This window comes from Nuphar pumila, chromosome 4 (assembly GCF_984573655.1).
Source record: "Nuphar pumila chromosome 4, dmNupPumi1.hap1.1, whole genome shotgun sequence".
Lineage (NCBI taxonomy): Eukaryota > Viridiplantae > Streptophyta > Magnoliopsida > Nymphaeales > Nymphaeaceae > Nuphar > Nuphar pumila.
Genome location: NC_143252.1, coordinates 18,017,431 through 18,037,083, shown reverse-complemented (window position 1 = coordinate 18,037,083; position 19,653 = coordinate 18,017,431). Strand labels below are relative to the sequence as shown.

At 36.1% G+C, this 19,653-nt stretch overlaps 1 protein-coding gene across 5 annotated transcripts in view; it reads left to right on the top strand.

Moving 5' to 3' along the window:
* Positions 1–19,653, top strand: part of LOC149839546 (uncharacterized) — a 148,957-nt gene that overhangs the window by 53,382 nt on the left and 75,922 nt on the right. For all 5 annotated transcript variants that reach the window (XR_016431330.1, XM_090002613.1, XM_090002614.1 and 2 more), the window contains exons 13-16: positions 2,989–3,284; positions 3,390–3,511; positions 3,663–3,705; positions 3,785–3,876. Coding sequence is in view for 4 of the 5 variants with exons in the window: in XM_090002613.1 (XP_089858739.1) it covers positions 2,989–3,284; positions 3,390–3,511; positions 3,663–3,705; positions 3,785–3,876 (553 nt within the window). In the remaining variant the exon portion in view is untranslated. The remainder of the gene's footprint in view (positions 1–2,988; positions 3,285–3,389; positions 3,512–3,662; positions 3,706–3,784; positions 3,877–19,653) is intronic.

Genomic DNA, 19,653 nt, shown 5'->3' with positions numbered 1-19,653 from the left:
ACCTCTTTAAAATACACATCTGTGGCTTAATCAATTACATGTTCTTCATTCAACAACAATCATAAACACATCTAACGGTTAAGATCAAGTATAAAACGTCTAAAAACTATGATTCTTTCTCTCTCTCTCTCTCTCTATATATATATATATATATAGTAATCAGATGATGTGCCCCAAGTTTTGGTGTATGTTCAATATTATGCAATTTCATGAATTTTGTGACATGTTACACTGAATTACACACTTCATCCGGAGTTACAATCATATTTTTGTTACTAAAATTAGCTATTTATTGTAAAATTTTTGCTTTTCTTGATGTTTTAGTTTTTTGATCCCGCCTAGGCCTCGACTAATCCTTTTAAGGGTCTTTCGCCTAGGCTCCGGCTAGCGCTTTTGACAACTAAGGTGATGATTGGATGAAAAAGTTGCACAATCAAAAATTAGGTTTGGGTTCAATTTCTGCCTACTGCTATCCTTTAACTTGACGATATTGGTGCCTGCTGTTGTTCAACCTTGGGTCTTTAGCAAATTAGCTACATATTTAAGCTTGAGCTCATTTCTGGGGTTTGAATGCACCAAGTTTGAGCTGTATGTTTCATATATCAGCCAAACCGTGAGTACAAAATTGTGTTATGCAAAATTACAAAAATAGAAAAGTCAATGTGCATTTTTCTGCACAACCAAAACTTTTGGCCTGAGCGCGGACAACAGTTATGGAAATTGCATACTTGCCCTTTAAAGTGTAAAATGTGAGTTTACGCACCAAATCCTTCTAACCAGCGTTTTAAAACTCGCCGAGTCAACTCGTTGACTCGGCTCGTCTCGGCTCGCCCCTCCAGCGAGTCAACCCGGCAAGGCAAACTCGGTTTGCCAAAACTCGGGCTTGACTCGGCCTGACTCGGGCAAGTTTTGGGATGTTTGAAATTTGTTTTTTGAGTTTCAAATTACAGTTTCGAAATATATAAGTACATATATTTTAACAAGGGTTACCCCCAGATTTTGTATAAAAAAGAAAATGAAAATCATTTAAAGATTAAAAAACATTTAAATCCATAGAATAAAATCGCCATGTTGTTCGAACTACTGTTCACCCTGTGTTATCAACTTATTTTAGCAAAATATTTTAAAGAAATGATTGTCACTATATATGGCGGGTCAACTGTGCCTATGAGAAGTCACATTTAGGTTTCATCATCCATTTGTTATGTGAACAAGCATTGTACATATTCAAATATTAGTATTCTTTTTATAGTTGTGCCATTAATATATTTCCTGCATAGTTTTATACATGAGAAAATTGCTTATTTATGTTGATATTGGGCATTCTGTAAACTTTCAATATGCACATATATCCCTGTTTTACATTTATGGATTTGTTAGAGAGGGAATTAAAACTTTTAAAACAAGCTAGCATATATGATTGACCATTTTAGGAACCTTAGGTAGTAGCAGACTGAACTCATGGTGACCAAATCCTCTAATTCAAGTCATGAATTACTCAAAGTGCTTGTATAGATATCAAATTCAATTATTCAAGCAAACCTCTATAGCTCTTTGCAGTTGTTTTTATATTCTTACAGACATTTGGAGACTATGTTTACTCAAAAACATGGTTTCAGACAAATTATATATTGTTTTTCTTTTAAAATCAAAAGTTAACAAAACCTGGTCCAAGTCACCGAGTTGACCCGCCGAGTCACGAGTCAATAAAGAACGAGTCGAGTTTCGAGTCACGGGTTTTAAAACCTTGCTTCTAACTATCATTGCTTTCATAAAATAATTGTTTATTTATTTTATGATGTGACTTGCATGAACTAGGGGTTTGTGGGTGTGATTGCATAGATTCTATATGATTTAAATAAAATGGGGTCGATAAGTTGATGCATTACTATCTATTTTCATATCCCAAAGAGGCTGACATTTGTACAAATTAAACATTTCATCACTACCTTGTGAAAAATTGTTAGTTATGAATATGTTGGATAATTGTGACTCAATTGGTGAAATACTCTCTCAAAAAGAAAAAACAGGAACCTTTTTTTACCAATGCAGAAAGAAAATATCTTGTCGGAGATGAACAAGATACATACATGTATATGCATATATGTAGGTGTCTAGAAATGTGCATATGCGTTATGCATGTATATATGTACGTAATACTTATGTTAGCTTGAAAATTGCATGCATTTATAGGATGCACACTTGTATAAATGTGCTCATATTTATAGAAACTTTTACACATGATCCTTAGGAAAAACTTGAATTGGTTGATATTGTTATCTTTGTTAGTTGTAAGCATGTAATTAATGGAAGCATGTTACATTTTTGGGAGTGAGCTTCTATTTCATTAGGAACATGAATTGTGCATCTACAATTCTCTTGATCATGAATTTGAAAATGGAACATGACCCAACTAAAAGACTCCAGTGATTGCACTTGAAATTGAACTGTTTGTCTTCTTCAAAGGGCAGAGGGAAGGATCTGCATGGTAATGGATGTGCCAGGGTACCTCTTCCATTTATAAATTTAGTTGGTGACCACAATGTCTTTAAAATCGAGAAGTTGTTCGGAACCAATCTGGACTTTATTTACACAATGATGAGTATGCTTTTGTCATTGTTTGTTTATCAAGTCCGCTGTGGCTTAGGCTTATAGTTATGGCTACAGTTGGATTAGAAAGAAAAGGAATTAATGGAAAGAATAAAATGTTGCCCAGATGTATTGATAAAAATTATGGTTATATTAAGAAGCAGACGAGAGTTCTTATAGGGGATGGAAGCAAGTTACCTAAAAGATGTGGCATTTCAATCCTAAAGTAACTCAACCTGATTATCATGATCTATGTGCATTTGTCTATTGCTTTGTGTTGTTTGTGATCTGGGTTTATGGCCAATTTCTTCAGTATTTCATGTTTGCTTTATCCAGAAAAGTTTCTCAGCATTCAGATTATTTTCTAAGAACTCGTTTCTTCTTTTCTTTCCTGTTCAGTTTGAAAAATGCTGTGGGAAACAGAATACAATCCGGTCCTTTTATTACTCAGGGTGGTACTCATGTACTTCAGCAAAATGAAGGCTACACCAACAGGGATTCTTTTAATAGCTCTGTTGGTGGTGCTTCAAGGGATGGTGCTAATTTACTTGTCCAACAGAATGACAAAGAAACTTCTATGCATAGGTCATCTGTCAATGCTACAGGCATTGCGCCTGCACAGGAGGATCCAAGCTCTTCATATTCTCCTTATTTGCCAACTGTATCGGAGGAACCTGGTTCCTCTTGTTCGGAAGGTTATTTTTTTTCTGGCAGTAACCTAATTTACCGTGTTTCTTAACTTCATGTTAGCTGTATTGATTATTCCTCTAAAATTCTTATTATAAATTTGTAATTTACAGCAGCAGATGATGATCCTTTGCCAGCTATAGAGGGTCTCCAATTCTTAGGTGAGGCTTTCCCAGGGCATGAAATTACGGCATGCGGGTTTTCTGTTAATGGCACTGCTACCTGTAATTTTGCGGTAATAGTTAATTCTCTTATGTTCAATAGTAGTTAAAGTTTTGAAGATGCATATGATGGTCATGATTGCTTGTTCGTCTTTATGACAGTATTGCTGTCCATTTTCCATAATAGTTTGTATGGTTTGTACTTATTTTCTTATCACTTTCCAGTGGGTACGGGAAGCTGAAGATGGTTCTATTACATACATCATGGGTAAATATTTATAATCCTTATCACTCTTTTTTTGCTATCATTATAATTCAGTTATTGAATGCAATCATTGCCATAATAGGAGCAAACCAACCTACATATTTGGTGACTGCTGATGACGTTGAGTCACGACTTGCCATTGAAATAGTTCCGATGGATAACCAGAGAAGAAAGGTAGGTATTTTATTGCATAGTTTTATCATATACTTCAATAATTAACTTAAACGATTTACTGACTGTTTATTTAAGCTGATTTGTCAAGATGAAAAGAGGGTTAGGCAAAATTCCGTGCTAACCTCCTCGATCATCACACGTTGCTAATGTTTTTCTGTTTGATAGTGCAATATGCATATGCAGTATCTTCAGACTGGTGTTGACCATTGTTGTAAAAAGCGATGCCTAGGCAGGCTATGTGCTGGGCCACCGCCAAGGCTGCCTAGGTTGTCCCTTCCTAGGCCGCAGGGACATGTTTGTCTTTTTTAATCTTTTTCTTTTTTTTCTCTTTCTTCCTTTCTTCTTTTTCTCCTTCTTCTTCCTCTCGCTGCAAACCCTTTTTTCTTCTCTCATTTTCTTCTTTCCTTATTTTTTTCTTTTTCTTTCCCTTTTTATTTTTTTCTTGTGCATTTGCCCCTCCACCTTCTTTTTCTTCCTTTTTCCCCTTTTCTTTTTTTTCCTTATTTTTTTCTATTTTCTCGTCCTTTTCTTCTTCTTCCTCCTCTTGCCCCTCCACTGTCTTCTTGTTTTTCTTCCTCCTCTTCTTGTTTTTCTTTCTTTTTTCTCTTTTCTTTTTTCCTTCTTTGTCTTCCTTTTTTCCTTCTTTTTTATTTCTATTCTTTACATGTATGCTTGTGTTTCACACACACACAAAGATATATGTATATATATGCTGAGTATCTTTTATATATATATATATTTATATGTAGTTTTTATATCTGTTTTTGTAGATACATTATACAATCTATATATATATATATATTTGATATTATATATATGTTTAATTTTATGCCATTTTTTATGAATTTTGTGATATTTTACACTACTTTACACACTTCATTAATAGTTACAATTATATGTTGGTTACTATATTTAACTATTTATTATAATCTTTTTGCTTTCTTGAAGTTTTATCTTTTTGGTTCTGCATAGGCTGACTAGTCCTCCCTAGGCTCCGACTAGTCCTTTTAGGGGTCTTCCGCCTAGGCCCTGACTAGTGCTTTTGACAACTAAGGTGTTGACAATGAGTAGCATAGCTTCTTTGAAGCTGATTGTAACGCCCCAAAATCGTGGACTTGAAACCTTTTATGAAAAAGGTTGAAAGCTTTGAAATCGATTATTTATCAGAGTTCGAAACTAGAGTTTAACGAAAAATCATGTTTAAAATAGCAAGGCCCTAGACTTTGAGCGCATTATAACACAAATGCAATCTTCCCCTTATAAACCGATTTGCAACTCGAATATATATTTTATTGAAATGAAAAGAAGAACCACGTTTTGGTAATACAATTTTAGTAATCCAGAGTTCTAATCAGAATAAATACTTTCAAAGAAACTTTATATCACATTTACCAAAAGTGTTCCCAGGAGCGCAACGTCAGGAAAGGGGTCTCGCCTTGAACACGTCACGTCATCGTGCCATCGCAAGCTGTTTAACCTGTTCACCACCTGCCCATGAAATGGGCCAGTCCCACAACAGACTAGTAGGGGTGCAAAAGACAAGAATGAACAAAGACTACAATAAGCAAGATAATCGCTAGATCAAGCAGAAAAAGCAAGACTAACAGATCTAACAAAAGTACTGTGGAGTAAGCAAAACTCTAGTAAAGCAAAACAACTAAATATAGAATCAGTAAGGATCATAGTGCTAAAGAATCCAACTAACTCTATAGGTGAAGAGTAACTAACTCTATCCAACAGTCAAGCAAAACAATTGCATAAGACAAACATTCATAACAACGCTCGTAATACATATACAAGTACCATTGGATGACTAAGTGCATCGGCAAGTAGCTACATCAGTCCTAGTTGTAATCACATCAATCATAAGAGACGCAAGCCAACAGATAAGCATTTAACTAGCATAAGAAGCTAGTTATTACTAAGCAAGAAACTGTGTAACCAGTTTAACCAACTAGAGTAACGCTTCGACAGGCGTACATAGCTCAACGAGTAGCGTACCGAACTACCGAGCTAACAAGCAAGCAATCAATTCACGTCACAACACGCATATCTCATAATCATGCATGTGAGTTATATCTGTTAAAATATATGTAATTCATATATATGTATATGTTTATATACATATATATATATATATGTATTATCTAAAATACCCGATAGGGTTTTTTTAGTCATTTCACAAGTACCCGATAAGGGTACTTGTTTCTTTTCTTTATTTTTTGTAAATTCTTTTTTTCTTTTTTTACTTTTCATTTTTTATTGTTTTGCCCACCTAGAAGGGGCCCCACCATGGAGTCGATGGGGCCCCCAACAGTCACATTTGTGACCGTTGGGGGCTCCCAACGACTCCATGGGAGCCCCTAGGTGGCTCTTCTTTGAAGGCCATAAGGCCACTCCTCCTCTCCTTTTTGTGGATAAATAGGGGGTGAACCCCTCTTGTATTTTTCACTCTTGAGAGCTCTCTCTCTTTTCAATAAGAGACATTTATATTTTTATGTTGTGTTGTCTCTTGTGGGTTTGGGTGTTAGCCCTTTTGTTTGTTCATTAGTGGATGTTGTAAGTGCTTAATGCACTCTTTGCTTTTCTGCATATTTCATTACATGGTATGAGAGCCTTGTGTATGCTCTTCTTTTTAATATAGCTAGTTGTGTAGCTATATTTTTTTCTTGTTGTATCTCTCTTCATTTATCCTCTTGTGAGTGATTAAAATGGAAGGAGAACAAAAGATTGATCTCTCCTTCAAACTCAATGGCTCCAACTACATGATGTGGGCCGCCGCCATGGAGAACAACCTCAAAGGTAAAAAACTTTGGGGATACGTTATGGGCACCATTCCGGAACCACAACTCCAACTAACTAAGATGGATGGTGATCAAGAAAAAGCTCTTAAAGGAAATGCCCACATGAAGGCCATTGAAGATCACCAATCTAAAGTGGAAGATTGAGAAAGTAAGCATGCCAAGATTCTTGCTTGGTTCATGAACAATGTGGAGCTCAAGATTTGCGTCAACATTGCCAAGTTTCGGATGGCTAATGAAGCATGGTTCTTTATGAAAGGTATGTTTACTCAAAAAGACCTTGCTCGCCAATTCTTTCTTCAAGAAAAAATCCGGACTATCAAGCAAGGAGAAATGAGTGAAAGAGATTACTTTAGCACTCTTGGTCCTCTATGGGATAAACTATCTTTACTAGAACCAAAATGTGTTTCTAGTGTGGATGTGAAATTAAGGAGAGAACAAATGGAAAAAAAGCACTTTTTCCAATTTTTACATTGGCTTAGGCCCGAATATGAACAAGTTAGATCTTCCGTCCTACATAGATCTAAGCCTCTTCCCTTGAAGATGCCATAGCCGAAATATGCCAAGAAGAAACTCGTCTTGGCATGATTAAAGGAGGAGATGATGTCTTGGCCGTATCAAAACCCGACAACCATATGAAAGCTTACAAACCTCCACATTTTGGAAGGCAAAATAATTATAATGGCAACTATATAAAAGCCATTTGCCATCATTGTCAAGAGCCGGGTCATATAAGACCTAATTGCCCTAAGTTGAATGAAGCACCTAAAAATAAGGTTGCTTTCGTTGAAGAAGCTACTCAAAAGAAAGAGGAAACCATCAAAGGGAAGGAATCTTTTTCTCTTGCTCAACTATCAGAAGCACTACAAACTCTACTCAAGATACCATCAACCTCGGGTGCCGCCATAGCTTCTTCCTCTCCTCCAGGTATGTCTTCTTGGATCCTTGACTCTGGAGCTTCCTTTCATATGACCCCACTTGAAAATGAGCTTTTCGATTTGTGTAATAATTATAAAAACTCCTATGTTTCAACTGCCGATGATACATCTTTACAAGTAAAAAGTTTTGGAACCTTAAACTTTTCAAAAGATTTCTTTGTGCCAAACGTGAGAGTTGTACCCCAACTTAATTTAAATCTCCTCTTTGTTGTTCAAATATGTGATCATGGATGTGAAATCTCCTTCTCAACTAAGGATTGCTCTATACAAGATCTCCGGTCTGGGAAGCAGATTGGGCAAGGCCATAGGAGGGGAGATCTCTATTACATGAGCAACTTGAAACTCCCCACTAACTCTTTTTGTAACCATGTCCTAGATAAAAATATTGAAATTTGACATCAAAGATTTGGACATCCAAGTTTCTAAAAAATGTACTCCTTTCCATTTAGAAAGAAATTTTGTAATGAGAAACATTTTGTTTGCAAGAATTGTATTTTTGGCAAAATGAAATCTACTCCTTTTCCAAACCGAACTTTTGTGTCCAAAAGACCTTTTGAGTTAGTCCATTCAGATGTTTGGGGTCCTTCCCCGGTCATGTCTAAAGGAGGGTACTCCTATTACGTTACTTTCATTGATGACTACACTAGGTATGTATAGACTAGGTATGTATAGATCTACTTTCTCAATTTAAAATCCGAAGTCTTTGACTTCTTCAAAAAATTTCATATGATAGTTAAAAATCAATTTTCAAGTAATATCTCTACTCTTAGATCCGATTCGGGTGGAGAATATTTATCAAATGAATTTCAAAATTATTTAGAAGTAAATGAAATTTGTCATCAAAGATCGTGTCTTAGGACTCCCCAACAAAACGGCTTGGTCGAAAGAAAGCATAGACACATCATGGAAACCACTAGGACACTCCTTATTTCCAAAGAAATTCCAAAGAGTTTTTGGGCCGAAGTGGCCTTAACCTCAACTTACTTAATAAATAGTATGATATCTTCATCCTTACAAAATACATCTCCATATAAAAAACTATTTAAAAGAATACCCGATTTCAATAAATTAAGAATTTTTGGATGTAAATGTTTTGTCCTTACACATAAACGGGACAAATTATCTCCTAAAGCTATTAAATGTGTTTTCTTGGGATATGGAGAAAATCAAAAGGGTTTTAGATGTTTTGACTTGAAAAATAACAAACTCTATGTATCCAAAGATGTAACCTTTTTGGAAAATGAAAATGGTTTTGTGAAAACTGAAGATATTGACGAAAGTGAATATGTTTTTTTATTTGATCTTCTATCTCAAGAAGATGAGACTCCTCAAGAAGAGGAAATCTCTAATGAGTCTTTGAATGATCTAGAGGATATTCCTCTTGACAATGTTATAAATGAAAGTGATAGACCAATCCAAACCTATGTTAGGCGTGGTCAACAAACTCAAATGAGCGCCTTAGAAAAATACTCAAGGATCCAACATAGAAGAAACCTCTTTAAGGAGATCCGGTCGGATCTCCAATCCTCCTAATAGGTTTGTTTCCTATGAGTCCCTAACTCCAAGATATAGAGCGTGTCTATTTGCATTGCACTCATTTCATGAACCTTCACACTATAATGAGGCCAAAAACATTCCCCAATGGGTTGAAGCCATGAACTTAGAGCTTAGTGCCCTTGAAAAGGCAAAAACTTGGGAAATAACTTCGTTACCCACTGGAAAGAAATCAATTGGATGTAGATGGGTCTTCAAAATTAAAACTAAGAGTGATGGTTCATTAGAACGTTATAAAGCACAGTTAGTAGCTAAAGGATATGCTCAAGAATATGGTATAGATTATGAAGAAACCTTCGCACATGTTGCTAGAATGACTAGTGTTAGGACTCTTATTGCCATTCCGTCAGTGAAAAAATGGCCTATCTATCAACTAGATGTTAAGAATACATTTTTAAATGGCGAATTAAATGAAGTTTACATGGATCCCCCACCAGGAGTGTGTATTGGTAAAAATAAAATTCTCAAACTTAAAAAGGCATTATATGGTTTAAAACAAGCCACAAAGGCTTGGCATGATAGATTTAGTAATGTAATGACAAGTTTGAATTTTTGTTCATGTTATACTGACACTGCTTTGTTTATGAAAAGTGCAGGGTCTTCAATAGTTATTTTACTACTTTATGATGATGATATGATCATCACGGGAAGTGATGAGCAAAGAATTTATGATATTAAGAAAGTTTTAAAAGAACATTTTGACATGTCTGATCTTGGTTTCTTAAGTTACTTTTTAGGGATTGAAGTGGCGTACTCTCCTCGAGGGTACATTCTCTTTTAGATGAAACTGACTGCTGACATTTGTTCTAAATCTGGTATCTCCGATGATAGGAAGACAGAAACCCCTGAAGTCATCAATGCAAAGTTAAGGTTGGAAGATGGAACACCTCTCGAGGATCCTACTCCCTACCGGCAACTTGTTGGGTCTCTAACCTACTTATCCATTACTCGGCCAGACATAGCTCATGCTGTCCACTCTGTCAGTCAGTTTCAACATGCACCTACAACCGTGCACATGAGTGCAATCTTAAGGATCGTCAGATATATCAAAAACACCATAACTAAGGGAGTTTTTATTTCCTCCTCCTCATCACTTGATTTAATTGCTTTTACTGATGCTGTTTGGGGAGGAAATCCCAATGACCGAGTCTCAACTACGGTTTGTGTTTTTGTGATCATCGCAAAATTTTTCCTCTCGTAATATTCTCTCTTCCTTCTCTTTTTTCTTTCCAACCTCTATTTCCTCCTTTTTGAAGAGAGAAAAATAAAAGACAGAAAGAAAGAGAGAAGAGAAAAGAAAAGAAGAAAAGATGAGAGAAAGAGCAATTCTTTTGCGGGGTCTCACTTGACCTTAATTTTGAAAATATTTAAGAAAATAACTCGCCTCCGTTTTTGAAATATTTGCGGGAAAAACTGGGAGACGGGATCCGCTCGTCGGTACGAGGTTCAACCGTTCCTGGCGCCTTTACCAGGGGTAATCGAACCAAGGGTCGAATTCATACCTTTTGCTTTGATAAGAAATTTTCTAAAAATTTATTCTAAGTCTAAATGCACAAGGAATCATGCTTGTGCGAATGCAAAGATGTATGCTCTTTTGAAAAAAATGTTTTGAAAATTTTCAAGTATTCTGAGATGAACTTGATAATGGAGTGAAGAAATGGTTTTCTGAATGATAAAATTTAACTTAGAACTTGAGACAAATCAGAGAAATTCTAAGTCTTTTGAAATAATCAGAATTTGGAAGAATAAATCTTTGAATTTTAAAAAGAATGATTTAAAGCTGAGGTAAAAGGAAAAATGAATGAATTTTCAAAGTCAGAAATTGACTTTGAAATTAAATTTTGAACCTGGTTTTAAGAGAAGGAGATGAAATTTGAAGTGATATATGAATTATAGATTCAAAGTTTTGAAATCAGGACGGATTTCAGAAATCCAAATGGTATTAAAGTAGAAATGAATTTGGGAAGTTTAGATGAGATCCGAAAATGGAATTGGATTTGAAATCCAGACTTGGGAATGGGTTTTGGATCTTAAAATGGATTTAGGATCTGAAGTCTGAGATCCAAGATAAAGTTGGACTCTGGATCCTAAGATGGATTTTGGATCTGAAGATGGATTTAGGATCTGAAATCTGAGATCCAAGATAGAGTTGGACTCTGAATCCTAAGATGGATTTTGGATATGAAGTCTGAGATCCAAAGTAGAATTGGGTTCGGTATCCTAAAGTCGAATTTGGATGTAATGTCTAAGATCCAATGTGAAGTTGGATTCTGGATCTAGAATCCTAAATGAGAATTGGATCTGAAATATGGAATCCAAGATGTAATTTGGATCTAGTTTTTGATTTGGAATTGGTTTGAGAATAAGTGAATTTCAAAGTCAAATTGGACTTTGATTTTGGAGTTTTGAATTTGGAATTCGGAAAATGAATCAAGAATCTCAAATTTAGATTGAACTTTGAATTTGATTGGAGTTTTGAAAATGAATTTGGAATTTCAAAGTCAAATTTAACTTTGAAAGTTTTGAATATAAATTGAATTTGAAATTTCAAAGTCAAATTGGACTTTGAAATCTGATTTGAATTGGAAATTTTGAATATAAAATGAATTTGAAATTTCAAAGTAGAATTGAACTTTGAAATCTGATTTAAATTGGAATGTTTTGAATATATAAAATGAACTTGAAATTTCAAAGTCGAATTGAACTTTGAAATCTGATTTGAATTGGAATTTTTGAATATAAAATGAATTTGAAACCTCAAAGTTTAAATTGGACTTTGAGATTGAAAACGAAATAAAATTGAAAATGAAAAGATGAATTGGATTTTACAGGAATTGAAGATTGATTGAAGAAGATATTAACATCACTTGGATTTTGGAAAAGAATTTTGAAAATATGATGTTGTTCTATCTTAAATGATGAATGAATTTAAATAACTTTGAAATTGGATTTTGAAAATCATATTTCATTCTTCAAATGAATTAAAATAAGATTGAAAATATAATACATCTTTGACTATGGTCATTGAATGTATTATATAATGATCTATATTTAAATTCAAGTGATGAATAAAACATATTTTTGTGCTTTTATAGAGTTTAAAATGAAATTAACTCTCAATATACCCTGACTATGACCATTGATATATATTTTGAGCCAATTTTAAGTTAAACTGTAATAAAAGAAAGAATTATTTGAAAATATGATGATTTTTGAAAAGGATCCGGTGTGGATCCAGTGTTATTTTATAAAAGATAAAAATACTAAGTCTTGTTTACATCCCGACTATGGCCGTTGATGTAAATCATCAACTTAGGATTAATTTATCTCTTACGAAATGATGCACGTGCCATTCGTGTTGCCATTTGTGAGAATTTGAGAAATAAAGGCAAAATGCATGAAAAACAAGTAATTCATGATATTTATAATGCTCATCCATTCTATCTAAAACAAGGAATGTAAATTCTCATTAAGATCTAACTATTACAATACATAAAATTGAATTTACAACTCCAAGTAATGACATTTCCCACATATTCCCTGCAAAACACTTGATTAGTATGAAAATAGAAGAAAGTCACACATATCATATGAATATCAATGGTAGAAATGCTCATATGCCAAGATATTAATGATGGAAAGAGGGAAAATGACATAGATACCAATATGCATACATATATATATATATACGTGTATATGAAATATATGAAAATCTTGCAGCTAAACACCTAAAACTTCCTAAATCTGGAATTGTAGTATCCCCTACAAAATTCTGTAAGTGGAATCAAAACCTCTTCAACGTACTTTACATCATTGTGAAAAAAAATAATTTCAACTCCATTAGTAAATCAGAGATCAATATTGCAACTAAAAGGGGCAGCTTTAACGATTAGGGTAATGGAGAAAGCCTTGTGACAGTATATGCAAGGGTGTAAGTTATGGCAGCAGACAGGTGCAGTGAAGGAAAACCAGAGGTGAAGGCAATGGGAATGCTGCGTATGATAAAATATTCAAATATACAGAGTGTGCTCATGCAACTGAGATTCACACGTTGATGCAGAAAATTTAAAATGAATGATGAAGGGTTGTATATAGGTGAAAAGGAAGTATGCTGTGAAAAACATAATGGAATGCGCAGGTGACATGGATGAATGGTGCATAATGTCATAATGCTGTAAAGTAATGACAAAGGAGTGAAGTGATGTGCTGGGAGGTGGTCAAGATAAATGGGATTATGTGGGAAATCTGATATCTTGACGGAGTGAGTTTAAAATAAATACCAAGCACAGGGATTTGCAAATGAGGTTCACAATATGTAAATAATGTTTACCAATACAACTCAAAATATAATTTGGAATATGCAGAATGCAGGTGAACACTTTCTTAGGGTGTTGAGGAGTATAACAGTGGGGTAAAGTGTTGTGCACAGAAGATATAGTGTTTGAAAGCTGTTGAATATAGTTGAATGAGATGCATAAGTATTTAGCAGGTAGCTATTATACAGGAAATGACAATGAAGTGTTCAAAAGAATGTGCAGCGGTGGAGGCGGAGATGTTGAAATGTGAACTGCACTGTAGCCGTGAGCTACTATGAACATTCCTAACAGGGGATGGTGTGTATGTATATAAAGATTGCTGAGATTTGAATGGGAATGCCGTTGGGCGTGCACAGGGCATGCATCTACATTCTGTAAGTAGTATTGCAGCAACAGGGTACATACGTAGCAGTAGTGGAAGGCTGATGCTCATTATGGTAGGTAATGACTGAAAGTAATATGTAGGTGATACGAATGAGGGGCTGATGGTGGGCACTGAGAAGATGTAGAAAATGAAGACACAGCATCACTTGATAGTGAAACTACAATATATGATAAAATGATGGGGCTGATGATGAGTAACTTGACCAGGTGATTAATGCTAACACTAAGTAAAAAAAAAAACTGGATATCCTTTCCTTAGAATCTGAATCAGCACTGTAAGATAAATGCACAACAAAGAGCCAAAGAATCACAGACAAATCATCTAAAAAAAACCTGCAATTATATTCATGGTCTCGTAGGCCATTGCCTCGAGGGCTGAATCAAATACCCAAATCTCGACCTTGGTCGACAACATCAAACAGAAACATCCGACATTTTCCCTTTCAGGTAAAAGCCAATGTGTAGGGTCAATGAATCCCAATAAAAGGAAAACCTTATGATCATAAGTAGACACATGATTATCACGCATAAACAGAAAACATATATGACAACGATTATCAGATTATTTATAACAACTCTTAAGTCCATTGTGAGATCTTCTGGCCTCCAGGATTTCCATATTGAGCAGGGTGATAGGAGACCTTCAGGATGAGCCGTAAGAGGGAGTCCATGAATCCAGACTGCAGATTTGAACTAGAATTCCCATTCCCCATAGGGTCACATACCAGAGTACATGAATCATAAACGAATCCAACTAGAGTTTGTCGCATCACAGAGGTTTTATGCCAATGGATAACACTCTTGTTTTCTTAACAAAAGAATTTTCCAAGAAAGAATGAAGATGGTCATCTTCCCTTTTCTTCCCCCCCCTTTTTTTTTAAAAGACCATATGTTGGTCACGCCTTGATAGATGAGGGCTGGGTACTTAATATACGCACATAGAGTGGTATATTGTAGGCACGATAAGTGGGCAAATGAGGACCACTTGGTGACTACCTGCCACAGTAATTTCCTGAGCAAACCTTCAGAGGGTATATTCTAAGAAGCAAGACAATACTAGCAAACAGACCCTGCTTGTAGCCATTGTTCAGGAATGTTACTTTTCGAGAGATGGAATATCTCACAGCAGCATGGAATCCAAAATCCTTTAAAATCTGGGAAGCACATTTTATGATATTATGGAGATGATCAATCTCAGGCTCAAACAAATCCACTGGGCCTACTCTGCCAGTTTCAACAGCCGATTGCAGGCTAATTATGGGTTGTGAATACAATTCCTGTTGTGTTCAGCAAATTCAAAGGAGAGATTTGACCTAACAGATTGAATTCACATGACATATATATCAACCCATTCATGATCGAATGCCACATGGATGAGACATAATAAAAAAACGTCGTAAAATGCAACAAATAAAATGCAAACTAAGGAAGGCCAAACGATATGATGCATTATGAGATTAAGAGCTATCATAAATGAGGATACGTTGTTAAAGGAAATGGATAAAAAGTATACAAAGAGACAGGAACGATATACAAACAGAGGTGCAAAATCTATATAGACAGAAATTCATAGTGAACCTGGATATTTACTAGCGGGAAGAACCATAGGATGCAAGACATGCATGAATCAAGGAGGAAAGCATGAAATATCACTGGTAATCCTTATGAGCAGGAAATAACCATAAGAACTCAGATCGTAATGTACATAAGAGACTAAAGGAAGAGAGGAAGAAAAAAAATGATGAAGCATGATGATAAGAAATCAGAAAACCAGAAGAAATTGGTAACCTAAAACAAGATAAAATGTTGGAATCGAAGGATTCTCTTTCGTTGTAGCACAGGGATGCGTTGGGGTTGCTACATGCAAACCAACATTCATCCGTGATGCATAAGAAAAAAAAAAGGGTAAAATGAAAAGAAAGCAACTAACAGAGAATTCTAAAAAAAAGAAAGAAAAAAAGGTACTTATCGAAACGGGTTGTAGAGATTCTGAATGAAGAAACCAAGCTCTTCCCTTCTGAGGCCTTCAACTACTGGGGAAGAGGGGAGGATTGAAAGGAAACAATGGCTGGGCGGAGGGAAGTATCGAGCAAAGATGGATGGTTATGCTAACAATGGATGCTTCAAAAGAAAAATCGATAATGTGAAGAATGAATGCGTGAGGGTGGATGCTCGAGAAGTGGTGGAGGTCTCTTCTTAAAGGAGCCGTGGAGGATTCGAGAGGGAGGTCGTTGATGATGAAGAATGGAAAATGATGAGGGATTGTTGGAGATGAACGATGGTGAACGAGAGAAGGGATGCGGGGAGCAAACCGTTGTAGATTTTCTCATTTTCCAAAAGAGGACTCCCTTTAAGATTTTTTTTGTAAAAATGGTTAAGGAATGAGGTCTTCAGGAAAATTTACTTAAAAAGCTTCAAAATCATTTGTTTTTCTCGTAGTTTTTTCATTTTTTTTGTTTTTGTGTTATTTTTCATTTTTTTTGTATTTTTAGAAATAAAATTCTAAAGTTTCATGGGAAAACAAAGATTAAAACTAATTTTTTTCGTGTTTTTTATAAAATATTCACAAAAAGGAGTTTTTCTGAGAACTCAAGGCGATTTTTGAGAAAATTTCTTCAGAAAATGGATTTATGTCTGGATTTTTAGGAAATATTCGAGGTTTTACAACCTCGAACTGAGAAATATAGGGTTGGGGATCCAACAGAGTACCAAATGAATTGCCCGAGCCATTTAGGACCATTTTTGATATTTTTGTAATTTTAATTTGGAAATCGGACAACGGGGCTCAGATTTGGGTTTAAAACACTGGGTTCAGACCCAAAATCGATTTTGAATGGAATTTGATCCAGAAAATCCGAAAAACCACTAAAAATTAGCTTTGGTTTTCTCGAAAAATGGAGCCAGGGGCAAATAGGTCATTTTTACAGCCTTTTTGAAAAAGTTGGGGTGTTCACAGTTTTCTTAGGTGACTCTATGATTTCTTGGAGATGCAAGAAGCAACACAAAATATCCTTGTCCTCAACGGAAGCGGAATATCGTGCTATGGCCACTACAACCATGAAACTTGTATGGCTAAGAAGTCTCCTCACTGATATGGGCATTGCCATTTCTACTCCTTCGAAGATGTGTTGTGACAACAAAAGTGCAATTTATATTGCAAGCAATCACACCTTCCATGAACGTACTAAGCATATTGAGATGGACTGCCATTACGTATGTGATGAATACCTGAGAGGAACCATAGCACTACCTTACGTCACATCTTAGTACCAGTTGACGGACTTCTTCACTAAGGCCCTTGCTGCTCCTCGTTTTTTGTTTCTCCTTAACAAGCTTTCGGTTATATCCCCGTAAAGCTTGAGGGAGGGTGTTAAAATATATGTAATTCATATATATGTATATGTTTATATACATATATATATATATGTATTATCTAAAATAACCGATAGGGGTATTTTAGTCATTTCACAAGTACCCGATAGGGGTACTTGTTTCTTTTCTTTATTTTTTGTAAATTTTTTTTTTCTTTTTTTACTTTTTTTACTTTTCATTTTTTATTGTTTTGCCCACCTAGAAGGGGCCCCACCATGGAGTCGATGGGGCCCCCAACAGTCACATTTGTGACCGTTGGGGGCTCCCAACGACTCCATGGGAGCCCCTAGGTGGCTCTTCTTTGAAGGCCATAAGGCCACTCCTCCTCTCCTTTTTGTGGATAAATAGGGGGTGAACCCCTCTTGTATTTTTCACTCTTGAGAGCTCTCTCTCTTTTCAATAAGAGACATTTATATTTTTATGTTGTGTTGTCTCTTGTGGGTTTGGGTGTTAGCCCTTTTGTTTGTTCATTAGTGGATGTTGTAAGTGCTTAATGCACTCTTTGCTTTTCCGCATATTTCATTATATATATCTTGTCTCATTATGAGCAGGCCGTTGTGGGTACACACAAGGCAAAAACGTAGAAACAATCGAGATCGATTCGGGGGTCCATTTGGCTATGTATTTTATTATACCCCGAATGACTCACTGAGTCCACTTCTTAAGGGGATGACCAGTGACCAAGAGAGTAAATCCCCAAAGGCAAACAAAGGCCCATGGATGCGCATCCGAACTTCTACCGAAGTGGCCTGAAGTATTTTTCCTAACCTCCAATTGAAAAGAAGTGTTTTTTGGTTACGGGTCATAGATCTGAAGATCCAGACCCGTGACACCCACTTCCTCATTAATGGCATTATGTAATATTGATTATTGTAAAAAGGGTATTCTAGTACCCTAATTTTGTTTGTAATCTTATGTTAACATAAAGCAATACACAACAGCCGACCCATGTACAGCTGGGTATCGGTTTTCCCCAAACCTCTCTCTCCCTTCCTCTACCTCTCTCTTTTTTGCAGCTCCAACGTGGAACGAATTGCAGGTTGCAAAACTAACACCGATGACTGGGAAAGCAAGACCTTTGCCCGTAATAGCCATTAATGGCCTGTCCATCGAAGTTTTGTACCATCCATTATCTCTCTTGATGAACTATTCTGAATGAGCACGACGAGGGTTTTTTTAACCACCGTCCCATTCTACATGCTCTGGTCTTTCAACTCAATCGATCATCTTGCCTGTGAAGGTGCATGATTATCATTTAGGTGAATTATACGTGCCATTGTGCGTTCGAGACAACCACACACCTCTCATCCTACTTACCGCAGTACGTAACGTACCTGTTCAAAAGTACAACCACGATGAGAGAGAGTAAAGATCTCTCGCAGGAAATCCCTCAACACATATGCTTTACAGAAGTCCACAGTGAACTCATTCAAGTTTCAACTTATCGTGCTCGGGTCCTTTAGACAATCGCAAACATTCTGCCTTTTAGGCGAATATCAACATAACAGGATTTAACTTAATGTGTTAATACACGTTTAGAGGTTACTATAGACCTTTCGTCCTGCTCTTCGCAGTTTAAACATATTGTACGTGACTAAGAGTACAACTACAAGAGGAGTACAAATTCCTCATAAGAAATCCAACAATAATCTCGTGAGAGAAGGAAGAGCGCCAACTATCTTAGTTTGACCAGAAAGCCTAGAAACTAGGTCTTGCATCAGAGGTGATGTAACGCCGATCTAGCGATGGCGCAAGTACCTCAATAGGATCCTCGCCCTACTCGTGCACAAGCTCCTAAACAAGGTTATCTGAGTCGTATCGGATAGGCGAACTGAGGTTATAACACACCTTTCCCAAATACATCGGTTTGGGAGATCCAACCGCTATCTTTGCTTTACAAAGCTATACATCTTTGAAAAATAGGTTTGCACCTAAGACCATCATCTTTGGAGAACCGAAGTGCATAAGTTTGTGTCGTGGCTTTTAAGACAAGTAAAACAATATACACTATACACTCAAAACTACACTCAGGGAGTGCAAGCTGACAAGGGGCAAACCCGTGCACATACTAATACAATGGCAAATCGAGGGGCAAGACTCGATGGGCGAAGCTGCACCGCGAGGGTAGAACACTAGAGCTACACACGAGGTATGAAATCATACCTCGATCATCGAAACACACAAGCAAGCAACTCAGGAAGTATGAGATCCTATACTGACTAAGCAAGTGTAAAGGACGACTCACGAGGTATGGGGTTGCACCTCGATTAAACGATAAACTTAAGCAAGTAAAGGAGTATACGACAGAGATAAGAATACATGCACGAGCAAAGCATATGCCTGAAGTGCGGCAGTAAGGTAAAGACGAACACATACAAAAGTAAGTGCAACAGCCAGCATCACAACAATAGA